This window comes from Scophthalmus maximus, chromosome 19 (assembly GCF_022379125.1).
Source record: "Scophthalmus maximus strain ysfricsl-2021 chromosome 19, ASM2237912v1, whole genome shotgun sequence".
Classification (NCBI taxonomy): domain Eukaryota; kingdom Metazoa; phylum Chordata; class Actinopteri; order Pleuronectiformes; family Scophthalmidae; genus Scophthalmus; species Scophthalmus maximus.
Genome location: NC_061533.1, coordinates 2747920 through 2774895, shown reverse-complemented (window position 1 = coordinate 2774895; position 26976 = coordinate 2747920). Strand labels below are relative to the sequence as shown.

General features: G+C 43.6%; 1 protein-coding gene across 3 annotated transcripts in view; it reads right to left on the bottom strand.

The window, feature by feature from the left end:
• Nucleotides 1-26976, bottom strand: part of cfap299 (cilia and flagella associated protein 299) — a 71268-nt gene that overhangs the window by 39332 nt on the left and 4960 nt on the right. For all 3 annotated transcript variants that reach the window (XM_047329170.1, XM_047329169.1, XM_035639963.2), the window contains one exon: nucleotides 15428-15518. In XM_047329170.1, coding sequence (XP_047185126.1) covers nucleotides 15428-15518 — 91 coding nt within the window. The remainder of the gene's footprint in view (nucleotides 1-15427; nucleotides 15519-26976) is intronic.

Here is a 26976-nt window from a genome sequence, read left to right as displayed (position 1 = left end):
CCTCTTTAACCAGGAAATGATGTTTATGACAGTGCTCGGAAAATGAATGGCACCGTTTCCATACGGGGGAAAAGGAGAAAAAGAAGAAAACCGTGGGAGGTACTACATACCACACACACTCATGCACTTTGGATGCGAGGGGGGGAAGCAGGGGTCAGGGTTCTTGGGTTTTCCTTTTTCTACATCACAACTTGACCAGCGTGTTATCGGCAGCGGAGACATGTCCGACACCGCGCTCCCAAAAAGTCGGATCAAAGTGGATGACATAAGCCAGCGACAGCCCTTCAGAGGAACAAGATAAATGTACAGAGCGGAGTCTTTATCAAAGGCTCGCCTGTTTCAAGATCCTGATTAAAGCTTGCAGAACCCCCCCTCCCCTCCGCCCCCTGATCCCAGTGGAAATAGGTGTTCAAACATGATTCTGTTTTAGTTGGCCTGCTGAGAAGCCCCCCCCCCCCCCCCGGGCTTGCCATGAGACTCCTGCAATCGCCCGGCTGTCACACCGCAGCACAAGGAATTCACAGTGTTTTTTAACTGTGTTTTTCAAACCCCTGAAATGTACTTCAGTTCCGCCCCCGCGCACGAAGGAAAAGAATAATAGAGATCACGATTTCGTTTGATCCTCTGCTTTCTGTGGATCTGAAATAACCCCCCCCCCCAAAAAAGGGGGTTGCTTGCGGTTTACACTAACATTGTCCAAAGCAATAAAGGCAACGCTGCACCTCTGTTAGTGCAAACATGTTTGTCTTTTTATTCTTCCTGCTCTCTGCTGGCTGATAGACTAGTTCCTGCCAAGGCAAGATGAGCAGATTCAGGTTTTTTTTGATTTTACTTTGTCACAGCGGATAAGATAAACGAGGGGGATATCCATATTACGACCAGGTCGCCACTGTCATATCAGCTGGGGCCAGATGGCGGGCTGGAAACACACAGCTGATAAATGAAGTCGAGCTGGAAGTATACTGTCAGGGCGAAGAAACGGCGAAGAGAGACAGGGTGGAAAGTAAACACCAGGCCTCAGCGAGACGCTGGAGTATATTCTGGCTGCGGTTTGGAGGTTTATCTACTGTACCGGCCACTTTGGTAGGTAACGAAAGTAAACAGTTAAAGCAGCAGGTGAATTCTGGCCAGCCACTGTGGTGACTGTGGCCAAATGTTACTTTGCATACGTGAGTGAGTTTGTGTGATTTGGAGTGGGGACAGAAAATATGCTGTCGTAAGCTCCCGTCATAGAAATGCATCATTTATATCTATGTTTGTCAAAGCAGTGGTTTCTGTGCGGAGCCTTTGTTCTTTTCTGATGATGAATTTGTGTCTTTAGGCAGAAGTTTACTTTTCATTTGTTCTTCCTCTATATATTGCGACCAAACCAAAGTTACTGCGGCCCGGGGAAAAAATGTTTCAGCGCTTCATGTTGGAGGAGAACTTTCTGACAGACTGTTTCGAACAACAGGTAAATGAATCTGGGCCACGTGTCACTGCAGAAGTGTCCAAAGTAGTTTCTTATGAGGATTTCCAGAAATTTAATACAATCTGAGAAACAATTAGAAATAGAATTACATTTTCTTTGTCCCCACATGACCTCTGAAGGTGATTAGGACAGGTCATCACTTGCAGCAGGTCAGTTTACAACACCACAGTCAACATTGTGTCATTTTTTCAAGAAATAGCTCAAATCAATATCCACCTGTACACCTCAAACAACTCCAGGAATAATGAGGGTCACCGGTCTCACACCGGAACCCCTGCGTTATTGGCACATCTTACCCAAAGAAACAGTTTAGAAATTAGGTTTTTTTTCCCTGAGTGTGACAAAAGAAATCATCAATAATTTCTAAAATGACGTTCTCAAAACCCTTATGCCGAAGAAATGTAATTGAGGCCTGATATTTTACGGTTTAACCATAAACTTTTTCATAAATAACTGTAAATAAAAAGAAAATACCAATGTAACCAACTATATATAACATAATTTTGCATACAATTTTACGTAAAATGTAATATAAAGGCACATCTTATTTTCATTATTTATTCTGTGAAATAAAATGTCTGTGAAAGGCTCATATCGACAGCTATCATCACCAAGCCGATAAATTGCTCTAGAAATTGCTTATTAAATGTAATTAGAAATTAACCAAACTAGTAGTTTACTGCTTTAAATAAAAGGCGGAAATAAAAACAAAAACAACCAAATGGACTACAGATTTTATTTTTAAACATAATACCAAAAGGAAAAGAACGTGTTGTACAATGTTGTAACATGTTTTAACTCAAAACAGAAAATCACACAAAAACAAGATCCTGAAACTCTTAAAATCTTATAAGAAGGACTGAACAGAAGCTGTGCGTCGACATGAGACGACTCGACTGTGAAGTGATACTGAAGCACGGCGAATACATCACGAACGAGTCTGCGGAGCACACTATCTCACCGAGGATTAATAGGTTACGTATTGCTTTTCTGACAAATATGGGCGTGCACGTTTCCCTCGTGTGGGCCTTGCAACGAAGATCATTAAAGCCAGATACCTTTATCAGTTTCAACACTATATGTGACAGGTGGCAGCCTTAGGCGTCAGATAAATTGTGAGCGTGATTGATAGGGTGTGATTCATTTTACATCAGCTGCACTAATTATTACTGTGTATTCGTTCTTGTTTGACCACTTCTCTCTAGGCCCTGTGCAAATAATGTGCGTGGCCTCACCAGACGTCGTTGGGACCTTGTTTTTTGGGGCCGAATCTGGGCGGTCCGCCATCGCCTTGTAGGTCCAGTAAGCAATTTTTGGAGAAAGATTGTTTGCTGTTGATTTGTTGACCGCACTGCTCAGGGCTCGGACACGCAGCCTTGGGTGTGGGAGAAGGAGGGGCTAACCACTTTTCAATTTACAGATCCGTACAGTGATTTTTTTCTGAGGAATATTCGCTGAATTTTACCATAAGAGTTTTGGATTAAAATCGCAACGAGAAAATTAAGGCTTTTCAATTTTACCTTTTCAAAACCTAGACGTGGTTTAGACGTAGGCAAACACGTTTTTCACCAAATCTCTGCTGGGTGGTTTAGCTGTTTATGTATATTTTGTTAAGAACACATATCAACAGTTTTCTGGCTCTAACCATCTAATAAAACTCTTTTCATACCATAAGGTAGAAAGCTTAGATGACATGCATGAATAAGTGAATTTATTTTAAACAAAACCTTTGTTTAACAGCAGGTAGCTCCAATGTTAAATATTTAAAAAACCCTTGTATTTGTTAAGAGACTCGAACCATCTGCATGTCTCTCTGGCAAGAGCCTCATGCATGTGTTAATATGCATTACAATGACATGAAAATATGCAGGGAATTTGGCCCTGCTCGCATTTTAGAAGCTTGAAAGTTTAAACCATGAGCTCAATTCTTTGGCATTTCACTGGGACCGCGTGTAGGAAACAGAAAGGACACTCTGACATTGACCTGATGAGAAAACTGTCCATCAATAGCAGCTGGTCTCTCAGGATACGAATCAAAAACACAAACTCCTGGACTCTGGCTCTGGGATAGCAAGGGAGGGGACGTGACTGTTATTGGACCAAGACGAAGGGGGAGAAGGTCCAACGGGGCTGAAGCCTGCGCCGGACGCCTCTGGAAGACATGTGCGCGGCTCCGAGGAGAGAGAGATGCCGCCCAGTATTTACTCAGGTGGAATAATACACAGCCAAAGCAGTCCAGTGTGTCGTGATAAAACAAAGACGATGCTGAAGAATGTGCTCCATATGTTGCGGAGTGCGGATAAGCATTGGCCTGAATTCCCAGATCGAGTGTCAGTGTTTTGACCATAAAAGGATTCGCTCATCGTCACTCCGGGGGCTAACCTCATTGGCCCAAATGATTTCCTAGTGAACCTTGGTATGGTGCTTAAAGAATAATTATCTTTATATATCATACCTTCCATGTAGCTCAAGGAGTTTTCACACCAAGGCTGGATGTGAGGTAAAAGGGAAACTGCAGGAAGGGATTTCACAGACGAACTAGCGGCATTGCAGAGTCACTTCAAGACGTATTTTAGGATGTTGAGATGACAGTTTCATACATTTTTTTAAAAGCTTGAAGATTTATATCTGAGTATTGTTGTGAAAGACAACGGTTATTCGTCACTGGAGTGTAATATCGGGTCCAAAAATGGACTTTGTCTTTAAAGGCCTTCTGGATGATTGTACATCCATGAGATGGCCCGCCTACATGTCCTGGAAGAGGTTGACAAATCACAACATGGTGGAGCCGGCTGACCAATCAGAGCATACTGGGCGTCATTGGAGAGGGAGGGGCCTTAAAGAGACAGGAGCTTAAACCAAGTGTTTCAGACAGATGTTGTGAAAGAGGAGCTGCAGGAAACTGATGTGTTTACTGAACATTAGAGCATGTAAATTTTGAGTAATAAACCCAATTCAAAATTATGAACCTGAATATAATGAGCATGAGGGAACTTCGTTCTACGGACCATAGAATGACACAAAGGGTGATATTTTTGCTGGCTTGCAGTTGGACTGAGATTGCTTTGATTTGAAGAAAGTGAGCAGATGAATACACGGAAGTGCATTCACATATACTAAGTGGAAAAAACACCAAAGTTCTTTTGGGTCAATGTAAGTTTTTATGGTAAAAACAGAATGTTCTGCATTGCTTGAATTGCTTGGAAATCATGATTTGTGCTCCTCTTCTCCTCTAGATCGCATGTAATGGATACAGCAGCTTAAGTAGTTGTTTAAAAAGATAAATGTCACTCACACACACACACACACACACACACACACACACACACACACACACACACACACACACACACACACACACTGCACCTGCAGCCTCACAAGTGCAGTTCGGTAACACTTGGCTCACTTCCCCGACGGGAGGCCAGGAAGAAGAAGATGGGTCCAGACACAAACCGGAGCAATCTAATCACTGTTTTGGAGGAAAAATCCAGAGGGATGATGTAAGAGAGATGGGACGCAGGAGAAATGTAAACAGAGGCGGAAATGTATGGCTGAGGTGGAACCATCAATAAAACCTCCAGAGGGCTTTCATCTGTGTATTTTTGCACTTTATTTATCCATTATTTGTAATTTAAAAGGTATTTCAGTGACCATATTTCAGAGTGGGGCAGGTTCACGGCAGGACCTGTTACATAAAGTGTTGCTTTTGAGTCCGAGGAGTCTAAAAAACACCACCTGCACATGGCAGGTGCACATTCCTCCAGGGACGAGCCTGAAACCTTTAGGTAGTATTTAACACAGATGTTCGGTCCTCCCCAACATATCACCTGTCTCTTCCTAATACACGGATGGGAGTTTGAGTAAAAACATGCCAAGGGTTCACGGGACTATGAAAAAGTGCAAATGAAAGGAATGTAAAAGATAATATGGCCGTAAATAATGATTGATTGCAGCAATGGATGGTTTCAGCCTCACAGCAGATTGTATTTGAACGTCTGGGGGGAGAAAACCTGAGACCTCGATATGGCGAAGGAAAATATTCAGGCCCATAATACCAACCAAACTCAAGACAATATCTCAGACCTTATGCTACAGTCAACCGGAACTGACTGGATTTAATATCAAGCTTCATTTGTCAATTTTCCCAATTAAATTCTGGTCAGTTCACGTATGTACACAAAGCGATGAATCAAATTTTTGGCAAGAGCAAACTACAAACTCTCCCTTAAACATAATCATAAATACATTTTGACCTTTCTTTTCAAACTTTTGTTGACGCTGGTCAAAATGCTAAACTCTAGGCTTCAAAACGGCAGCTTGCAAAACCCATGGTTGACGCCATGGTGGGTTGGTTTCCCCTGATCTCTGCCTGCTTTGAGGTTGAATCCCTGGAGCTAATATCCCTGATATTCAGTCATCAGTCAATCAGTCATTCTTCAAGTAGTTTAGGAAATTGACGGCAATGCCGCCATTCTTGATTGCGCAAGCAAATGGATTGTCCCATCACAACATGGACGACTACAGCAATAGAAACCCTAATTTTACTACTGCATCTGTATAAACTAGGACAACCAACACTTTAAAAAGCGGTGTTGGACAAATAAAGATGTCCAGGTCATTATTGCTATCAAGAGAAAGGAGGGTGTTGAGGTATATTTTAGTCAGGGGCTACAGACAAAACTAAAAAACTCGTACTTAATAAGGCGCTTGAACCCTGGTTTCATCACTGGAATAAAAACTTTTATCTCATGTTCACATAAAAGTGCAAGAAAATCAATAACCAACATCTCTTGAGTTGTTCTCAGACCCAGCACTGCCTAACTTCAATTGCCTATGAAAGAGCATATGGAAAAGACACAAATAATCCGTTCCTATTCGGCTTCAGTTATGATATATTTCTAGAAAGTCACTGAAATGTCAAGGTTCTCTCGACACATAAGTTAAGGGAATCCCCAGGTTACAGGTTGTTCAGCTGCAGATCTACGGTCCTTCGTTGCCTGCGATTTAAAGGGGATATCAATACAAGACAAAATACGAGACTTCCCTAATACCAAAAGCAAGTAAAGTAATCCCCTGCGGTAATCTGCTCCCTAATAAATCTTCAACTGTGTCCAACATAAGAGCTCTTAAGGACTGGTGACACGAGCGAACGCAGTCGATCCAGACTCCCAGATGGCCTCTGCTTAATGCAAGACTTCCTTTGATTTCCGAGTAGACAGTTTAATGAGATTGCCCGTCTTCCCAGTGGCAAATCAAGCTGACGGATGTTTTGACGGTCCGAAGCTCAAATGTGTTCCCAATGTATTTAGGAAAAGAAATCCTGAGAGATTAGATTAAGTGTATCCGTTTTCATTTGCTCTGAAAATGGTCCAGGAGCCACATTTTTGGGGCGATGTCTCTGGACAATAGCAGCTGTTCACAGGAAGGGGGAGGGGCCCCAGAAAGAAAATCATTACAGCGCGGCTCATCTAGGGCTTTCAGTGGCAAAACCGCGAGGTGAGTCGTGCCACTTGCATTCCGGGATCGGCCTGACGCATTGTGTGATGCGTGATTTCGTGGGTAAACAAACCATCCGCCCTGAAATGGTTTCCAAATGGCCCGCGGCGTGTTCCCACTGGATCTGGCTTTTTGTAACTCATCCAACTAATTATACTTTCATTCAAGAAATGAAAGCTACGTTATTCATAGGAGCTGCATCTTTCTAGATAATTCAAACATGTACGATTAAATTGTGGTCTATTATTATCTCTCAATCGCCATTTATTAGGAAGCTATAAAAGATGATTGTGTACAACATGAGGAGCGGTTAAATCTTTCTCTTCCTCATTCCTTTTCCAAATCCCTCAGTGGCAGATATGGTGCATTGAGAGAAGGGGCACAGCTGCCATGTTGGCTGCGTGGACTAACATAACACATAATGCTCAGGCTATCCACTTTCTTTTTATAGACTAAGACACTACCACACCGTGAAATCGTTTGCGCTCTAATCAGCCAAGAGTAATATTTCACAGTTTCAGTGTTATGGTTCTCTTCTTTGAGACCTGTAAACTGTGAGAAAGTACAGCCCCCAAGTGTTACAGGTCAAAGACAAGAAGAATTGACAGTATAATAGTGAAGAGGTCGTTACAAGTTGCTCAGTTGATCCATTAGGGCGATTCAGGATTTAAGGGTTTATGATTATGTAGACTTAGAGCTAAAATTAAATAACGCTCATTAGCCGATTCTCAAATGTCACAATGGTTGCCCACCCCAGACAAAAGGTCCTTTTTTCTTCCACTTGATAGATGGTCGCAAACTGTTGGGGCCGTATCCCCACCTCCCCGCAACTCTGTGACACCATTCAAGTCAAGGTCATACGATAGCTCTGCAGGACTCTTTCCTTTCTAAAGACTGTCCACCTTGGTCCTGCTGCTTTGAAATCAAACTGGCCATTGTTGTTTTTACTGCCCATGACAAGGACAAAGGACCTGGGCAGCGGACGGACAAACACACACACACACACACACACATGCACACACACGAACACACGGCCTGTAATGCAATAGGGCTGGGAATTCCTCTTTAATTTCAATGCTATACTTGATCTCTGGGCTGCATGACTGACCACCTTATTATCTATAGCGACAGGAGCTTATCAATACAGAACTCACTGGGTCCACAGACCAAAGACAAACACTTCCTTTATGCGGGACGTCCCCTCTGGGCATGAGACACACGGCGCAGGCCCGGCCGGCGAAATTCCACAAGTGAAAAGGGTGGGAGAGCGAAAATCATTTGAACTGAACAGTCAAATTTGGTCCAGAGAAATTGTGAATTCCTCCGAGAGTAAGTGGGAAATATTTCAGGGGATCTGGGGAAACGAGATAAAATGCAATGCTCTAAAATAACTTACATTTATTAATTTAGTTGTCAAACGTCTTTCTCTCCTCAGATTAAAAGTTTTTGTATCCATAGTTTTTTTTTTTAAAAACCCACAGATCTCCATATTACAAAAAGTCAAAGATAGATCATAAAGAGCTGCTAATGTGTTATGTATTTTCATGTTTGCATGAACAAAGAACTCCAAGCTTTTCCATCTCCTGCAGCATATCTGAAATAAAACCTTCATAGTCCCACAGCAAGTAGCTGAACTCTTTTAACACTTTAACCACTGCAACATTAGTATGTGGAACTTGAATATATAACGGAACATGGATGTTAAAGCCAGATACAATATTAGTAAAGGAATATTCCAAAATTTGGTGTGAATTAACATGTTTCACGCGGTTGCGGTAAAACGTATCACCTTGCTCACACCGCTGCTCAACTTGACCACCAGAGACATTTGACTCTTTCTGAGACCATACTGAAAATGTGCAGGACCTCGTGTTATGTAACAGAGACGGAGATTACTGGCCTCAACCCTCTGGCAGACTGAAGAATTTTTAGTTTTGTTTTTCTTAACATACATCCACATACATTTTTTCAAATTGTTTTATGGCTTTATGTATGACACATTAATGAGAACAACAGAACATTAAAATATTTCTTTGAAAAATGTCTGGAGCTGCAACAGTTGATCGATTTGTAATCACCAACTATTTTGATAATCCATTAATCTGTTGAAGTCGTTTTTATGGGGGGAAAAGTTAAAATTCTCGGATTTCAGCTTCTTAAATGTAAATATTTTTTGCTTTCTTTGCACTTCTATGACAGTAAAATGAATATCTTTGGTGTGTGGACAAAACAAAAACATCTTTTTGGGATTTTTGGGAAACAAGATCGATGTTTTTCACCATAAAAACTACATTAATCGACAGATTAATCGATAATGAAAAGAATCGTTAGTTCGACCTTAAAAATTCGATGATTTTTTAAAAATGATTGTTTTGACAGGCTAAACGCGACTCCCTGTGGTTTTGCTCTTTACTGCTGACACAACAAACCGACCTCTGTGATTGGCCTGCTGCTTCAGCACTTTGCCAGGTGCATTGTTTTAATGAAGTTGCCTCTTGTTACCAAGTGACTGACGGCGTAAGTCACTGAATAGGAAACACATTTACTTGCTCCTTGAGGGGGGAGTGAAATTTACTGTCAGAGCACAATGTGATCTTTAGTCGAACAAAATAAAAGTCATTTGATGAAGGTGGAATATATTCTCATCATCAATCATCATGTCATGTGACTTTCTTTTAAAGGGCACCATGAAGAAACCTTGTGTTGATGAAATAATACCGTCACATGTTATGAGTCTAACTTAAGTTATTACATTTGTTAAGTCAATGTGGTTCGGTTGACAGAATATATTCAATATGACACATGATATTTTAATTCACCTTTTGGACAGATTAGCATTAAGTCAAATAATTTCGATTTAAATGGTCTGAAGCTTTACCTGAAGTTTGATGGAAGGTTAGGCCATGGACTAATAAACAATTATTATAAAGATAGTACCGAAACAATAATAATAATTAGAGATATTTTTGAAAATGATGGGGCATTTTCTATGAATTTTAGAACTTTAATAGAAAATAAAACACAGCAGGTTCCGGAAAAATAATCTGTCATGGTCTGTATTGTGATGCAGATGAAATTATCATTTTATTTAAGTCCTTATTAATCTTTTTCATAAACCCAATCTCTGCGTGTATATCAGTTTTATTGGCCTCAGCGCTTCACGTCTGACTGCTTCTGATTCGTGCCCCGTCCCATTGGATCCACATGAGTTTGAAATCAAGCAACTTCACACCGACACCATCAGAGCCTCTCGACAAACAGCTGAAAACAAACAGGGAGCTGGGTGGGTGGTGGTGGCGGCCGCAGCAGCGGCAGCAGCAGCAGCACACCTTCAGTCTCACACGTGAGCCTCCCAAACAATCGACACCCTCAGGCATCCTGAGCAGGTGTGACCTGGATTTGATAAAAAAAAAAACCTTAACTTCTAACCCAGTGCAAATAAAGCCAAAGCTGCCCAGGTGCAGCTTTTGTTTGTGTGTGACTTTTGGCAGCGAGGCAGCTTTCGCAACGTGGGCCAAGGGAGTAAAAAAAAAAGCACAATGAAGGCAAAGGCGCTGAATGCCCTTTACGAGTTCAGCCGAGATAGCGGAGAAGGGCTCCGTCTACAACACGGAGGAGGGCTCACGAGAAAACCCGGAGGAAGAAAATGTATCAACGTCAATATTTTGAATGCAAAATAGACTTCGCTTCCTAATATTTCTATCCTAAAGGGCAGGACACCGGAGGGCATGGGGGGGACAGGGACCGCACACAATGGGAAGACGAGCTCTGTTCATCAAGAGTCATGTCCGCTATCAATCTTTTGTAAACGGGGCATTCGGGGGCAGGACAGAAGAAGACAGACAGGTGTATCAACTGACAGGTGTAATTTCAACCTGACTTGAAAGGCTGAGGAAGACATGAAAGGAGGACAAAAGAGTGCCCACCCCCCCCCCCCCCCCCCCCCGAAACCCCCCTCCCCCGGTGAATGAGGCGGAAGATGACAATGAATATGTCATCCATTTAAAAGGAATGCCAATTACTCAGCTCTGAGTATTTTCTTTTGCTCGACCATTGTGCGGCTAAAATGGATGATTTTCCGCGTCTTTACGATCCTTCACAACAGTAATGAAACCCCTTTATGATGAATTAAGTGGGGTGATACTTGAGACCGTGTCAGCGACAGAGACAGTAAAAAAGTTTAAGATCAAATAAAACTAATTTGCTTCAGCATACCTGAAATAAAACCTTCACAGACACGCTAACGTCGTAGTCCCAGAGCAAGTAGCCTGAACTCATTTTACACTTTAACCACTGCAATGTTAGTTTGTGGAACTTTGAAGGAACCTGGATGTTAAAGCCGGATACAATATTAGTGAAGGAATTGCAAAATTTGGTATGAATTACCATGTTTCACGTGGTTGCGGTAAAAGGTATATAAAAATATTTAGTTTAACATTGTTTAGCCCAAAAAACTCGGAAACCATCCACTCTCTCTCTCATTGGGAATTCTGAGACTATGAATATTCATGATATGCAAATAACACAGGCCCCGCCCACCACAGCTGCTCGCGCTCGGTTGACCGGTGGAAAAATGTGCGCCACTGTCGGCTAGTGGCAACATCGGAGAGATTCAGCCACAAAACTTTCACGAATTGCTAACGCTTACTGTCTGCTGACACACCTGTCGTCCTCTCGTGGATGCTAACTGCTAATGCTAATGCTAACGGTCTGCTGACACACCTGTCGTCCTCTCGTGGATGATAACTGCTAATGCTAACGCTAACTGTCTGCTGACACAGCTGTCGTCCTCATGATTCGCTGCCTCTGCTGCACTGGAAGTTTCCAGTTTCTTTCCCTCACATTTTCATATTCGACAACGACTGGTTTTCTGTATTTGTGATGTACCAAATCTAGCTTGAACAAGATTCGTTTGGAATGAAACAAAAATCTCCTCCTCCAGGAGAAGAATATGAAAACACCTCTTTAGTGAAAACATGTGGTCAGATACAAGTCCCCAAAGTCAATGTCAGAGGAAAGAAACAGAAGAAAAACACTTTTTTGAGTGGAGGGGGACTTTAAAAGGAACTTGCTGGTTAAAGCATGCGAGATAAAATGACTTAAATGCCTAAAATAACAACAACGTGTAAAACATAAAATGTATTGGGGGGGGTAAGAAATGGAAAACACTTGTAGGAACGACGGCTGCTTTGCATTAGAGCAGATATGAGGAGCTGGAATGTGTTAGCGCGACTGATCCTCGGGTTCGAGGAGGGTGGCAGATAGGAGCTGGAGTCATGTGTGACAAAGGTTTAACAGCGTCAGAGATACCTTCATGACGCTGGGTGGTCTTATTATTGGACCTTATGGAGGATTAGTGGCAGTAATATGACACGTTCACGAAGAGGATTCAGATAACGGGGGGGGGAATCCAAACTGCACACAACGTCCTCATACTGCTATGGAAGAGTATTAGGGCCAGGCATAAGAAATTTATTTTACATTTCGAGAATAAAGACGAAATGTTCAGATTAAAGTTGAAATAGCCCTAAACGGCCGTGTTGTGGTACCAGTTCAGCTGTCACACATCCACATTAACTAATATTAGCAAAACTACGCTAGCTTCACTAACAGCACGGCTCCCAAAATTCATTAACGGTTGTTTGCAATCGAACGTTATATCGTGTCAGGACACAAGTTGATGTTCATGTGCAAACACCCGTTGTCACCGCATCGTCTCTTCCAGATTCAGCCTGTCAATAATAATATTGCAACTTTCCAACTTGGTTAGCAGCTAGCGTAAGCTTAGCAAACTGGCTAACAAAACATCAACATCCGGTTGTGTGGTTGCTGCTAAAAAGTGCTTCCAGGTCACAATTTATCTTCTCAATCAACCGCAATCGACCCAGCCACTATCTACTAGCTAGTAGCTACTGTTGGATGCTATCTAAGATCGTGCTATTTGTTTATATCTCGTTGTAACTCGTCAGTTATTAAACTTATAGATCATGTTAAGCTTATGTGATGCTTTTATATCACTTTAAAGAGAACACCGGTACCATGGACCTGGCAAAAATGTCAATCACATGTTTCGACTTTATTCTTGAAATAGTATTTCAACTTTATTGCCGCTATTTCGATTTTTTTCTCGAAATAGTTTTCAACTTTTTTCTCAAAAAAGTATTTCAACTTCATTCTTGAATTGCAAGATGAACAAAAATCTTCCTCCTCTCATTTTTTTCCTTATGCCTGGTCCTAATACAAATTTGATATACTGCATATGTATGTATGCCAATACTAAGTGTAGCAAATGTATAAATACCACATGCATCAATGCATACCTGCAAATTTGAGTTAAAATGTTTTTTTGTTTTTTTTAAGATGCACAAATGGATGGTTGAGTGCGGATGAAACGAGGTGTGAGCGAACATGTGTTTTACATGTGCAAATGTTGTCTGGAATACATCTGCGTAATGTAAATATACCAACGAGGTCAAGCCTCGTCAAACCGTATTAAGTTTAGCGGTTACTTAAACAGTTTCAAAGGCAGGAGGTATTAAGTGCACAAATGTGGGTTCAATTTTAAAACAGAGCGCGCGGCTCGGACGAAAATAAACATCATCCCGATCCAATTTTTGTTCAGCAAAGGAAGCTCTTAAGAGATGGAAAAAAATAAGAGGTGAGCTGGGAAAAATATTGTGTCAGCAAAACGATGTTGTTGAGACACAATTTTGATATATTGGTATATTAAAGATGCAGTCATATCTCTTGAAAAGACCGACTGGCGAAGAGACAGTGGGGCTTTTTGCATCGGTACTGTTTACACAGTGAACATCCAGTGGGGGGGGGGGGGCTTCTGGTGTTACTACCTCTGCTCCCCCTCCCAGCACTTCATGTGATCTCATAATTGCAAATCCCAGGGGTGCAGGTAAATGGAGGTCAAACAAAACTCCCTTTTTTTTGGAAGTGAATCATTTCAGGCGTGTCAACACCAACACTCCCTGCAGACCGGTGACTACGTTTTCCTCGAACCGGACACATTCCATTCATTTATATAGCGAAAGTAGACGCGGAGGATGGTGTTAAATATGATAGTTTGTAGTAAAAATATTCAGCTTCATGGTCAGAGGTTAAAATCTCTCCCAAGTGCCTCCCAAGTTTAATTAGGCATGCAGGTTTAAAACCCTCCATGGGCTCAGGGATCCCAATTTCTCTACTTTCTTTAACTTCATCAATACATTCAGTGTATGTTCCTACGAGTAGGTTCAGGTGGCAGCAAGCTGTGAGAGTTTTCCCAAAGGCCACGTGTGTCCCAGACCTCCTCCGACTCTGGAGTGATCGTATCTCAAATCTGTCCTTGGATGCTTTCGCAATTTGAACTCAAGAGCTGTCGAACTTGTGATCGGATCACCCGGGACAGATGTGAATGGGGGGGGTTAAAAATTCCTTCCAGGACACTTTTTTAATCGAGCTCTTCCTGGGAAATTCCTAGGCATTTTCAGGCCTTGGGGTCGGCTCCAAGGTGGATGTGTCACCGAACCCCCTCAGCTGAAGAAGTTCTATTCCAAAGGGCCGACAATAGATTTGGTGGAAGAATATTGATTTCTGCCGCTTATATTTGATTCTCCTTGTTTCTTTCATTTTTGGAGCATACGCAAAGTTCCACCTGCGATGCCCTCGTCATTGCACACGTTGCAACGATACGCTTTCCGATCTTACCCTCGCTCTGGAACAAGACCTAATAGACAATTTAATTGGGGTCGTGACTCGAACCCGAACTCAATTTGGCAGCGCCAGTGTTTGCTGGAGGTCATGATCTGATGAGACTCTTTACTTATCAGCTGCACCTGGACCGTCTGTCCACGCAACCACAAACAAGAGTCTGTGACGAAGCGTTTGCAGGGTGGAGAAACACCTACATTGTCATAAGACTTCTCCAAGCCCACTAAGCAAACGTGGAGTCAATGGGAAACCCCCACCTCCAGGCAACATTAAAGGAGCTGTTGCGTGCCTCCCACGTTACCACTGCAAAGCTTTTAGCTCCCCCTCAGCTGCCTCTGCCGGAGACATGGGCGAAGGAATCCCACTCTCCCCAGATTCAGCCGAGTATTTTCAAGAAGGCTGAGTTGGTGCAAGGTTAGACAAAGTAGATCTAGTAGGAGTGAGTCATAAATGCTCCTCAGATTGGTAAAACCCCTGCAGGCTTGTGCCCGGCACCTCGGGTGAGCCCTCTGTATGGAAATTATTTAGGTGGTTCAATCAGAAAAAACACACATAGAACGAGGTATAGATGTAAACAGTGTTTTGTGGATGGGAGAAGGGCGGGCAGCTGGCTCTCATGGTCTTTTGGAGTAGGGAATGGGGGGGCATTTCCACTCCACTTGACACAGTATGGATTTTGTTCCCAAACTAATGGAATTGCAGAAATATGAGGGGAATCCCATTACGTAGCAATTGGGAGTGCTGTAATAATGTACTCACAGTCATTTTCCCACTGCGGTTGGCCTCCTCGCGCTCTGCCAGCGCTCTCAGGAAGTTATCTTTGAGTTCCTTTCCTGCACTTGCCAGTGTCCTGGAAAAGACAACATGCAAACGATTTGAAATGTTTCTCTTAACCTGATGGGGGAAAAAAAAGAAGTCACATGAAGAGTTAAAGGTCCCCTGATATACTGCAGCTTCAGCTCACTCTGTCCCATCTCTAAACAATATTCCTAATTCAAACGGACTGGGTAACATTTTTTTAAAAATCTGCTTGAACATACAGAAGAAAGTCGTTTTCCTTTCCATGTCTCTGGGGCTTTCCTGGCTATTTGCCAGGGATTCATTAAAATGTATGATTAATTAAGTATTTAAATACGTTTACGTGCGAGACGTAAAAGACAGTGAGCATGACATGCAGTCAAGAGACTCAGCGCCAGCTTCTAATGTGTCAGTGCACAGCACTTCCCCGAACCTGCCAAGCTCCCAGGACACTCCCGAATACTCCAAATACCATTTCTCGACAGAAATGATCACGAATGTGGTTGAGAAAGTCAAAGTTTTAACTCTGAAAACTACCACACAAAAAAAAATCACGATGAGTGTCTAAATGTCACAGCTGTGTTTGCTCATTTCACAATGCAGTGTAATATGGATCATATCAGAGTTTAATGACTTTATATGAAACTTTTTACTCTCTAGGCTGGCCTGTTTCCATGGAAACAGGGTTCTGGCACACACACGAGTGTATCCACACCTGTAAAAACATTGGCACTAATATTTGAACAGTTAACACTGCAGTACGAGCAACAGAACTCTGGCGCACATCCAGGATTGACTGTGCAAAACTTTCAGATACACACACACACACACACATACACAGGTCAACGTCCAAAAAGGCCGTAAACAGGTCATTGGTGACCTCTCAGTTGTGGTTAGGAAGTCAGGGGAAGGAAAAGCAGTAAAGAGAAATTGCAGGAAGGCCGGTTCGCTGAAGTTACAGTTACAGTTACAGTGGAAATAAACATTGTTTTGATGACTTCTGAAAAGATCATCTGTACTGAAAATGCCTTCCCCCCATGTGCATCAATCAGTTACACTGGAATCATGAACTGGGATGAAATATGTGTATCTTTAGTGTGACCTAATTTAAAGGGGGAGCAGGTAAGATTGTTTTTTGTAGATTTTTTGACCACACTGGTCGGGGCTCGAACCCGACGCGCTGACTACAAGGCCAAAATCCCTGAGTCGTAGCGTCTGTCCCTAGCAGGTCTCTTAAAGAGGCAGTAAGCGATTTAGGAGAAAGCTTGTTTCTCTCCTTGTTGTTGTTGTACCGCTCTGGCCGGGTCGCAAACCCCAAACCTTGGGTAGGGGAGTCCAACGCACCTGTTGCTAGCACATCTCTTAAGGTGTCGGGGAGAGATATTTACAAACTGCACACACAGTGTTGTGAGGTGCGGTCCGCACACACAGAACGGACAGCTAACGGACCGTGAGGAAATATTTGCAGATTTTTACCAAAAGTTTATTGGATTAAAATTGCTTTCTGCCCCTTTAATTGTCTTGCTCAAGAAGTAATACTAGCCACCTCTCGTATTTCTTCTACATTAGAGCGGATACAATATTTCAGTCTGTGTACCAAAACACCAAAGCTAAATGTTTTTCCATACCACGGAAATATTCACATGCTGTTCTACAAAGATGGAAGCTGGGCAGTAACATTGCCCAAATAAAACTGGAAGAGTATTCCTCCACCAAGGCCCAACGGTCCCCTTAAATCCAATCAAGCCGCAACCAAATTGCACAAGTCATAGATGTCAGTCCACGAAATACGCCTGATTTTGTTCATCAAGTTCCATTAATTATTCCCTGGGCAATCCCCTATCTCACAATGTTAAAGAAAGTAATTGTCCGGATCCCTGTCAAAATTTATTGGGTTCTTTCTTGGCCCGTGTCCCATCCCCTTCTTGGAAAACCTGCCGACAAAACAAACAACCAAACTAATCAGGGATAATCTGATCAGAGAGTAGATAGTTGTTGCTACAGACACATTTTCTTCTGTACCTAAAAAGGTATAAAGGTTCAGCACACGGACACAGGAGCTGTGAATAAGAGAGTAAAAAGAAATAATCCTCAAAACACCTGCAAGTTTGAACCAGCAGTCCTCTGGTTATAAATCTGTTCCATTCATTTTAACATTACTGCTGAATATTCACTATTACTGCATCCAGCTCTGTCTGCAGCTGCGGCCAACAAGAAGACAAGTTCGGTTATATTTTACACTAATGGCTCTTCGGATCCACTTTCCATTCCAAAAGCACCTCCAGAAGCCCCCGACAGCCACAACAGCCTCGGACAAACAGCCAATTCCTGCTCTTAGTGTATAGCAGCTCACCGTTGCGGTGAAAAGAGGACTCAGAATCTGCATGTATGTATTTACTAGAATTTGGAAAAAGGATGGTAATTTATACGAGTCGTTTGGACCGTGCCCACGCAGAGAAAGTCTTGGTGGAATCTCACAGCGGTAAAAGTGCCGGGACAGCACATATTTGGAGGTTGGAACCTCACTCCGTCTCCTGAGTGAGTGAAGGATTGCTGCTGGGTCAAGGGGGCCGAGGCCCCAAAGTAAACACAGGTGTTGAGGAGGCAAGTGACTGGGGTTACCCCCATCCAGTAGCTAAAGCAACACACACAGTCACGGAGAGTGAATAATACTTGGGCAAAACACACGGGCCGCTGCGAGTCTGAGTTTCCTGTCAATTAACAAATTTCTTATCAAGCCTCATTTAGGAGGCATAACAAGAGTTGCACTATTAAATGATGGTTATTAGTGGCTAATGACTGGGTATTAAGCAGAACTGTGATCAAGACCAGCGTCTTGTTTTTGGATTGTGGTCAAGGCAGGTGGGCCCCGGGCCTGGAAGGGATCTGAACAGTCTTCGTCTGGCTAGTTGAAACATCCGACTAAGTTCCCCTGAAATTATTTTACATTAAAATAAATATACGTGCTGTTAAAAATGTGGCTCTGGATTCTTTAGCTCTCCGAGCTCTGGATTTCAACATCTGTCTCCTCACCAAAGAAAGACAACACAATTGGTCGGTTTTTAGAAATGCTTCCGACAAGTTTTTTCTCACAAGCGACATTTTGCCAAGATTTAAACAGCAAAACTTAATCTGTTTTTTTAAAAATTAAAAACAAAGAGGCAGTGGCTCTAGCACAGATACAAAACTTAGACTGTGAAATAAAGCCGCGGTATCGAGGTCCGATCACAAGTCAGTCTCGTTTCGCCCATTTTTTACAGCATCAATAAGTTATTAAAACAATTTCTACCATTTGCTAACCCTATCTGCTAATATGGAGGAGGCTGCATTTTGAATGATCTATCCTGCAGCTGGCCACTAGGGGACGATCGCTAAGCCTTCATGTCGTCCATCTTTATTTATATATACAGTCTATGGTCGAGGGTCGAGCTCTTGGGGACAATGAAACATAATCCATGCAGGAAGTCGAGCTGGAGTAAAATGGACAACGTAGCTGTTGAGTTTTAAAATACCAAGAAAAATGTATTTTAGAATATATATCATAATTTAGCTGTAGAGAGACGCACTGAGTAAATACTGTAACTTGTTTCACTTACTACAAATAGCACAACCGGAAAAAATCAATCAACGTGTCCCTTGATTGTCAAGAAACTCCCCGTTCACCGTAATAAAGTAATTTATTATTTTAATAAAGTAATAAAGACTAGAGTTGATGTGACGCTTTGTCCGCCTCTGTTGGGGGTGAACAGCTGTTGCTGCGCAGCGAAATTTCCTTCCGAGTGTGTTTACACGTGTGTAAACACGGTGTTACAGTGAAACTAGCTCAGCCATACCACAACCAGGGGCCTTCTTCCTGGACCCGTAAGCCTCCGAAACTGATGTTGTAAACTCAGTAATCACCGACCCTCTCTGACGGCTCGCGTACAGTCTAATGAACAATCCTCCGCCGCTTCACTTGACATTGTAAAGTGACACCTCACAGATTCATGGCCTGTAAATCAAACGAGTTTACTACTTCATTTGGACGTTTCTTGTATTTACTATAGTTTATTATCGAGGTTAAGAAGCAGCTTCTCAACAGCTGCTCAGTTCTTAGGAGCATTTCCACTTCAAAATCTGTTTCGCATTCTCAATTCATGCATTGTTAAATTATGTTTTTTTTGTGGGGAAAAGGTGTAATATTTAAATATCCTATTGTTTGCTTCTACAACATAAAAAAATCTAAATATGAGTGTTTGAGGGCTATTTTTAACAGGGTGGACACGACCGCGTAAAACTTGGTTCCGCTTGCACTTTCACCTTTTTCTCTAAGTGCCTGCTGTTCATGTGTTTACCACTAAATATAGTCACATCCGTCACCTTCCAAAGTGTGTTAAGCCCCGAGTGTCACTGACCCGCAGCCCTAAACAATGATTCGTCTCTCTGCTGCACTCGAGGACAGATTCATTATCTGTTTGCACAGCTGAAAGGGGGGCAACGGCGACAGACGAGTTGAATAATGTTGATTGTCGTGTAAAGACGCTGCGTGTCGAGATCTGGGTTGTATCACACATGAAGTGAACGGTCAGCTCATCTAGTCAACACGTACGGGTCGAATCGTTGTGTTTGGCGCATCTCCGAAACGAAAAGGCTCGTCAGCATCGGTTGGTACCGACCAGCAGTGGTCTGAGGAGGAATAGTGGTCCAAGAACACTGACGTATGAGAGTAAAGAAGGCCGTTTTGTCCAGTCGGAACCAACAGCGGGGAATACTTTGGCACAAGTCGCAGAAGGTGTTTATGATTGTTACCAGGGGAATGTGCCATGTGGCGCTCCGTAGCTGCCATAGGCAGAATATAAAGATCGACGTTCCTCCTGTTGTACAAGAATGACGCCAGAGTCTGTGATGTAGATACCGTGGAGCAGAGCCGCAGTATCGAGGTTCGGCCGATACACATGATCGACCAATCGCGAGCCAGTCTCAGCCACATCTCCGCCCGCTTTTAAAGCATCAAATAACTAATTCAAATCAAACTTCCCGGAAACATGAACACTTTACATGAACATACGTCAGTGTGGTAAGAACTACCAAAGATTGATTTAATGTCCACGCTGATTTTTTTAAGTTTGGTCCATGTCCCATCTACTAACATGGAGGAGGCGGGTTTTATGAACTGTGCTGCAGCCAGCCACCAGGGGGCGATCATAATGATTTGGCTTCACTTTTGGGAGCTGCCATGTCGTCCATCTTTAAAAACACTGGGAGACCAGTGAGAGTGCGAATGCTGCTTATGAGGTTTAAATCATCGGTGTAAACTTATGGCAGGGAAAAGTTAAGAAATTCAACATACCGCAACAATGTGCAATATGATAAATTTCATCACCAGTGCCAATCGAATGTGATCTGTACGAAGCTGCGTCCTCTTTCACACATGCCAACATTTGCAACGGCGTAATTCCCAGCATGCACGCCATTAACATTTCTCTAAGGACCGGGGGCCTTGCATTCCTTCTTAATTCGGAGAGCGTTCGTTTTGCAAATAAATATTCAGCAACTGCGCAGAAGGTGGTTTTTTTCGGAGAGATTTTCATTTCACGGCGGGTGAAGGATGTCGAGCTTTGAAATAATTTCTCTCTTTTATTCCCGAAGCAGACTGACTGATTGAAGCTTTCATTAGCCCGCAGCTCTCGACGGTACGACAGATGGGAACATTCAATGATACAGTGATTTCTCGAGAAACAACACGTACTGTACCAGAATATTTTTTTCCCCCCCGAGTGCCTGGGAAAATTAATCTTATGGAAAATATTATTTTGGGCCTGTGGACTTCGGGGGAAATTCCACACAGCATGACAATTTACTTTATTTTGGGTCTTTTTCTGAAATCCTCTGTCACCTCTGATTACAATGAGCCGAATGTATCAGTTACACATGTGCTACGCATGATATTCTACCTGAGTTTTCTTTGTGTATTGTGGCCACATTGGCTTTCGGAGGGAGGGGGGGGTGCGAGCGTGGATCAAAGGAATCATTGTCATCTTTTTCACACTGGCTCCTTTTTTTTTTAGGCTACTTTCCATTTTGGGGGAAGACGCAGCGCAAAGGATTGATAATGTCGTCCAAACAGATGATTCACGCTCATGTTTTTAAGTGGAATCTGGTGAGTGGATTGATTCGGAATGAGCCGCGGGGGAACAGTCAACGTTTTCGAGAGGATGATCTTGAAAGTCCTGAAAGGAGAGAACGAGCGGAATCGTTGTCCGTCTCACACGTGTGTGCGGTTTCCCTCTCGTCAGTTAAGGCAACACACACGAAAATCATTCCAAAGCACTTATTTCAAGTGCTGATTAGCAAAGAATGGAGTCGCGCTCGCTCTCCAGAATTAGTTTTTCTTAAAACAAGGTGGCAATCATTCCGCCGGACAAATTAGAGACCCTTGGCCTCAGGGGGAAACCTCGCCTCGGGGCCACTCGATCCGTGACACTCATCCTCCTTCGGCAGCACTTAGAAAAGTACAAAGGGGAAGATGACTGTGTGGTCTGGTGGCCCGATGGGAGACGCTATACGATGTGGAAACCACTTCCTCCCCCTTTATCGGGGGCACTTAGCCGTAATGTATTGGCTGTGGGTGAAATCAAGGCGAGTTCCCAAACATCAGAATCAACATCGTACAAACGTGTCTGTTTCCCTAAATGACCTGGGACATATACTATTGGTGCTTGCGTGTATTATTTCAGCTTCAATGAGCTAAAGGAAGTGAGATACGAACAGGGCTGTAATAAACACAGGTTCAGCTTTATTACCACTGGGACACGTTCTAATGCACATGCAGGAGTCCCGAAACGCCCCCAAGGATCATTAGTGGGGTCAATCCAGGAATGTTTCAATCGTAATGTGGCCGATCGAAGTCTGTTTGTCCAGTGAGAGCTTTCGTTTTACGACTGGACATTGATTAAAAGTATTAGACTTCCAGTTTGACTTAAATCTGGTATTAACCAGCAATATGTTTGTGGATTATCTTATCAATATCAGCGTTTTATCTTCTGAGAACTTGTCTTGACGTCACCCCGAGGAGCCGTTTGCTCGAATGCACATTAAACGGTCTTTGCGCTGCCAGTTCCCCGGAATGAAGTCTGCGTAGTGTCCGATTGATCTGATGCAAGAATAGAGCCGGTAAATGGCCAAAGACTTCACAGAGACCAAGGCAGCGAGAGCGTTGAATACATTTCTAAACGGACTCCCGTAAGCTCGCTCGTTTACCCGTCACCTAAACCGAACAGATGGTTTCAAGTAGGCGAGAACACATCTCGAAAAACGCCGGACAATATCCAGAGGATCAGGTCCAGACGTCGTCTGGTGCATGAAGGACAAAAGCTGTAAACTCGGGCACAACACACACTGAAAGTCCCAAAGCTATTGATCCTACCAGACCACATCTTGACAACATCCCCAGGAACAGCACGAAGACCTTGAGCGGTGGATTGTTTCGTCAAAATAAATCATAATATTTCTCGGTGGCTTCCATTAATCGTTAATGTGAAATATTAAATAAGAAATGACTTCTAAGCGGCGGAAACGTCCAGGCCAAAACATCAGCTTGTTCTTTATTATGTGCTGCGCCAGCTGGGTTGGTGTACGAACTGCGTGTGTGTGCCGGGCAGCGGGACGTGGCGGTGGCGAGTTCTCAAGCCTGGCGGGGACGTGAGGCGCTGGACGAAAAAGCCTCGCGGGGGAGAGCTCCGGATCGACGCACCCATCCAAAATCACAAAGTGCAAAGACGGCAATTGGCTTGACAGCCAGTGTAATGGAGACTGCGAAAACCCCCGTCGCCCGAGGGCCCGCGCCAGAGGCGCAGAGTGGCAGGGGTTTGGCTCGCCGGGATCCGCGTTGCGAGCCGCTCGTGTCAGTCACATGCACAATCTTATTTTCACACAGCATCTGGAGGTCCCAGTCCAGGGTGAAATCCATGCGCTGTGCGTGTGTCGCGGCACCGGTTTTACTTGGCACGGCGAGTGATGGCTCACTTTTAATAAAGAGCCCCGAGAGTCGGGAGCGCGGAGAATTCTTGAGGCGGACTGTGAAAACGTTGCAGCACAATGGACAATGAGCGCGGCTGTGGTTTTGGACTGTGGGGAGATCGCGGGGAGCCTGATGGAAACCTTTCGCAGCGCCGCCGTGAGCACGCGAGGTCAGGACATGTGCTGACACCGACTTCTGGGCCCGAGCCAGGAGCCGGAGCAGACAGGAAGCAGAGGCCTCTCATCTCCCCTTCTCCTCGTGTTTGTCTCCCAGTCTCTGGATCAAATGTTTCTTTTTTTCTTACTCGAGATAAAGTGCAGGACTTTCGGTTTTGAATTAAACGGAAGACGGTTTCCAACATCTGGCAGTTTGAGAAGTGTAAGATACGTCTAACGTCCTGTGGAAATCCAAGCCCACCTCCGTAATCTGCTCTATCTCGCTTCTTGAATGATATAGAATTAAAACAGCCCTTCTCAGATCAACCCTCATGTTACCGTCAAATTGACTAACATCGTTCATCCTCGGGGTCAATTTGACCGCAGCCATTTAAACCTCTAGAGAACTTATTATAGTCAAAACTTTAACCCAAGTTGAGGTAGTTAATGCTTCTTTGTTGACCAGAATGCCCTTTAATGTGACTATGGAAATAGTGAGTTAAATATTTATACTTCTTGTATGTTTTACAAATTGGCACGGATGCGTACAATATGTGTACAGGACATTGAAAACATACGATCATGTTAATTATATTTTAACCACCAAATTAGGAAAAGTCATTAAATATGGAGCAAAAAATATTCATGCCAACTATTTATTCAGAGGCGTTAAACATTGAACGGGGTCAAAGATTCCGCTTCCAACATTTTAGCACATGACTACATATGTCCAGGTTAGATAACAACTACACGGGAATGTTGTACTCTCAAAAAAACAGGAAAGCTTCCCGGCTCAAGACTCGTCTTAACAAATCGGTGTATTTTCACCAGCTTGAAATTTTATCCACGACTTCAAAAAACCAGAACCCGCCACTTGTTGATTCCGACCCTTCCATCTGGTTTCTCTACAACCACACAACCACACAGCTGACTCATTCAAGTTCCCTTTTCCTTCTCTCCCCAATCACGTATTGGATTTCACTTACGTCTGATGAGAGCAACAGGTCTTTTGTTTGGTCTTTATGTGATGTGCCGGCAGAAGGCAAGCCGACCCCCTCCCCTCTTTTCCTCTTTCGCAGCCGAGCTGTCAGGAGGAGCGCGTTGTCCCTCAGAGCGAGACAGGCCAACAACAGGGCAACATCTGATTAGCATTCACTGCGCTATCTCCCCTCCCTCGGTATTTTATTACCACAGGTGCGGGGGCATTCATTGATCAGATGCACGCTACAGGCGAAGGTTTTGCCCCTAATTGAAAACAGCTCTATTTATACACCTGCAGGCACTAAAGGTCTCCAAGAGCGCGGGGAGGTTGAAGAAGAAGAGAAAGGGAAGGGAAGGAAGGGGGGGTGGAGAGGAAAAACACAAAGCAGTGACGGAACGGTGAAAAAAGACAGAAGAGAGAAGGCATTTCTAAAACCGCATGGCCGCCGAGCAAAGGTGTGAAAGTCTTTAGGTGAAGTAAATGCCTAGTTATTCCTACAACGTGACTTTGTTAATTTGGATGGATCCATTTTTTTGACGACGTACGATTTGGCTTGTTTACCGTACAGCTGTCGGCCTTTCTTTCCTTTCTTTTCTTTTCTGGTCCGAACACTGTACTGATTGTGCTCAGCTTCACTTCGCAGGTGGTATATTGCATCCCGGGGCCCAGTGTTTTCACAGTGTGACCATAACAGGAGGTCAGGGGGGGTCACAGTTTGGTGGAAGGCCAATCAGAAAAACCACAGAGGAAAAAGAGCGATCTGCATTTAGACAGAGAGAATTGGGGGGTGGGGGGGGGGGGGCTCACAGCTCAAACTAACCTCCTGTGATGGAAAAAATCTGCAAATGTTGTGGGGGGGGGGGGTTCTTCTCCTGTCTTGTCAACCTCTTTTGCAGGATTTCACATTTTCAAGGGCGGAAAACAAATAAGAGGGATTAATCAGTTCCAAAACATTTTTGCTCACCCGTAGGTTGTGAAGTCTTGAAGCAATAATCCAAACAGCAGGTGAAATATAATAAATGTCTTTACTTCCCTCTCTCTGGTCACATAGTGAGTGACACAAGTGTGAACCAAACCTACGAATTGAGATTCAATTTTAACCTGACTAAAATGTCTGCTCTGCTAGCGAGGCGGGATCGGGCACTCCCGTCGTTCTGTCGGATGAGTTTCCGACATGTTCGTAATTTTGGTCGGCCATCTTGATTCTTTCTCACATCTGTTCCTGTAAAGACTGTATAGACTGTAAACAATGAATGGGCGTAGTTAAAAAATGAAGCCAATGCCGAAGTGCCTGAGGCCTGTATTCTCTGGAATCACCAGCAGAGGGCGACTCCGCAGGTTGCGAAAAGAAGTCCGTCACATGAACAGGAAACACATTCCTCCTTCGACGTAGCAGAGAAAAATATCGCTGGTTCTTTTTTTCTCTTGTTAGCATCGTGAAAGTGAACAAATTTTGATTTTGATAATAAAAAAATATCTTAAACTACTTCTGAAACAATGAATTTTTTTATTCACTATATTTATTTTGATAGTAGTGTGGATGCAGCACCTTTTGTTTGAGCCTAAAGGCGGTCAACATTATATTGTTATAAATGCAATTATGTTTGAAATGTTATTTTGGTCTACTGTGGTGAATCCACTATAAACTACAGCTGTGGTTGCAAACCACTCGGAGTGTTCCTTTAAAAGAATCAGTCGGACATGGATGTTGTCAACGTGGTGCATGTCACCCCCCCCCCCGTATCCCAAACAAAGTCGTGATACACACAAACACGCCGGAGGGGTCGCGGCCTTTTGAAACGATGTCCGCGTGGATGTAGATGCTGGAAACAGGCTTCCGACTTCTGTGTGTGTGTGTGTGTGTATAACATCCCAGTTGTTCCCGTACAACATTTCCCTGGATCCTGCTGGGACCAGATGAAAGGCTCCCTGGCCTAATATCATCGGAGCTACAGGTGTGGAGGCTCCCGTTTCACCAGTGTCACTGATGTTCACAGGAGGGGGGGGGGGCACACGTTTGGATGAGCATCTGAGGGTTCGATCAAATGCAACACCTAGCAGGTAAATGTCTGGGTGCTCCGCAGTCAGAGTGTGTGTGTGTGTGTGTGTGTGTGTGTGTGTGTGTGTGTGTGTGTGTGTGTGAGAACGGGTCTTTTTTTGGAGTCTGTCCCGGCTCGTCATCAAAGGAGACGCCACGACCACATGGCTTTATCGAGGATCTGTGTGATGACTTTCCTCCGGTGGGGGCAGTTTACAGAAGAACTGGGGTTTGTAGTTCTGTCATTCGGCTTGTTTACGTTCAAACCGGTTTTGATGTGAATTGAGAGGGAACGGGCCCTCGAGTCGTTCAAAGACTTTGTTCGTACAGGACGCC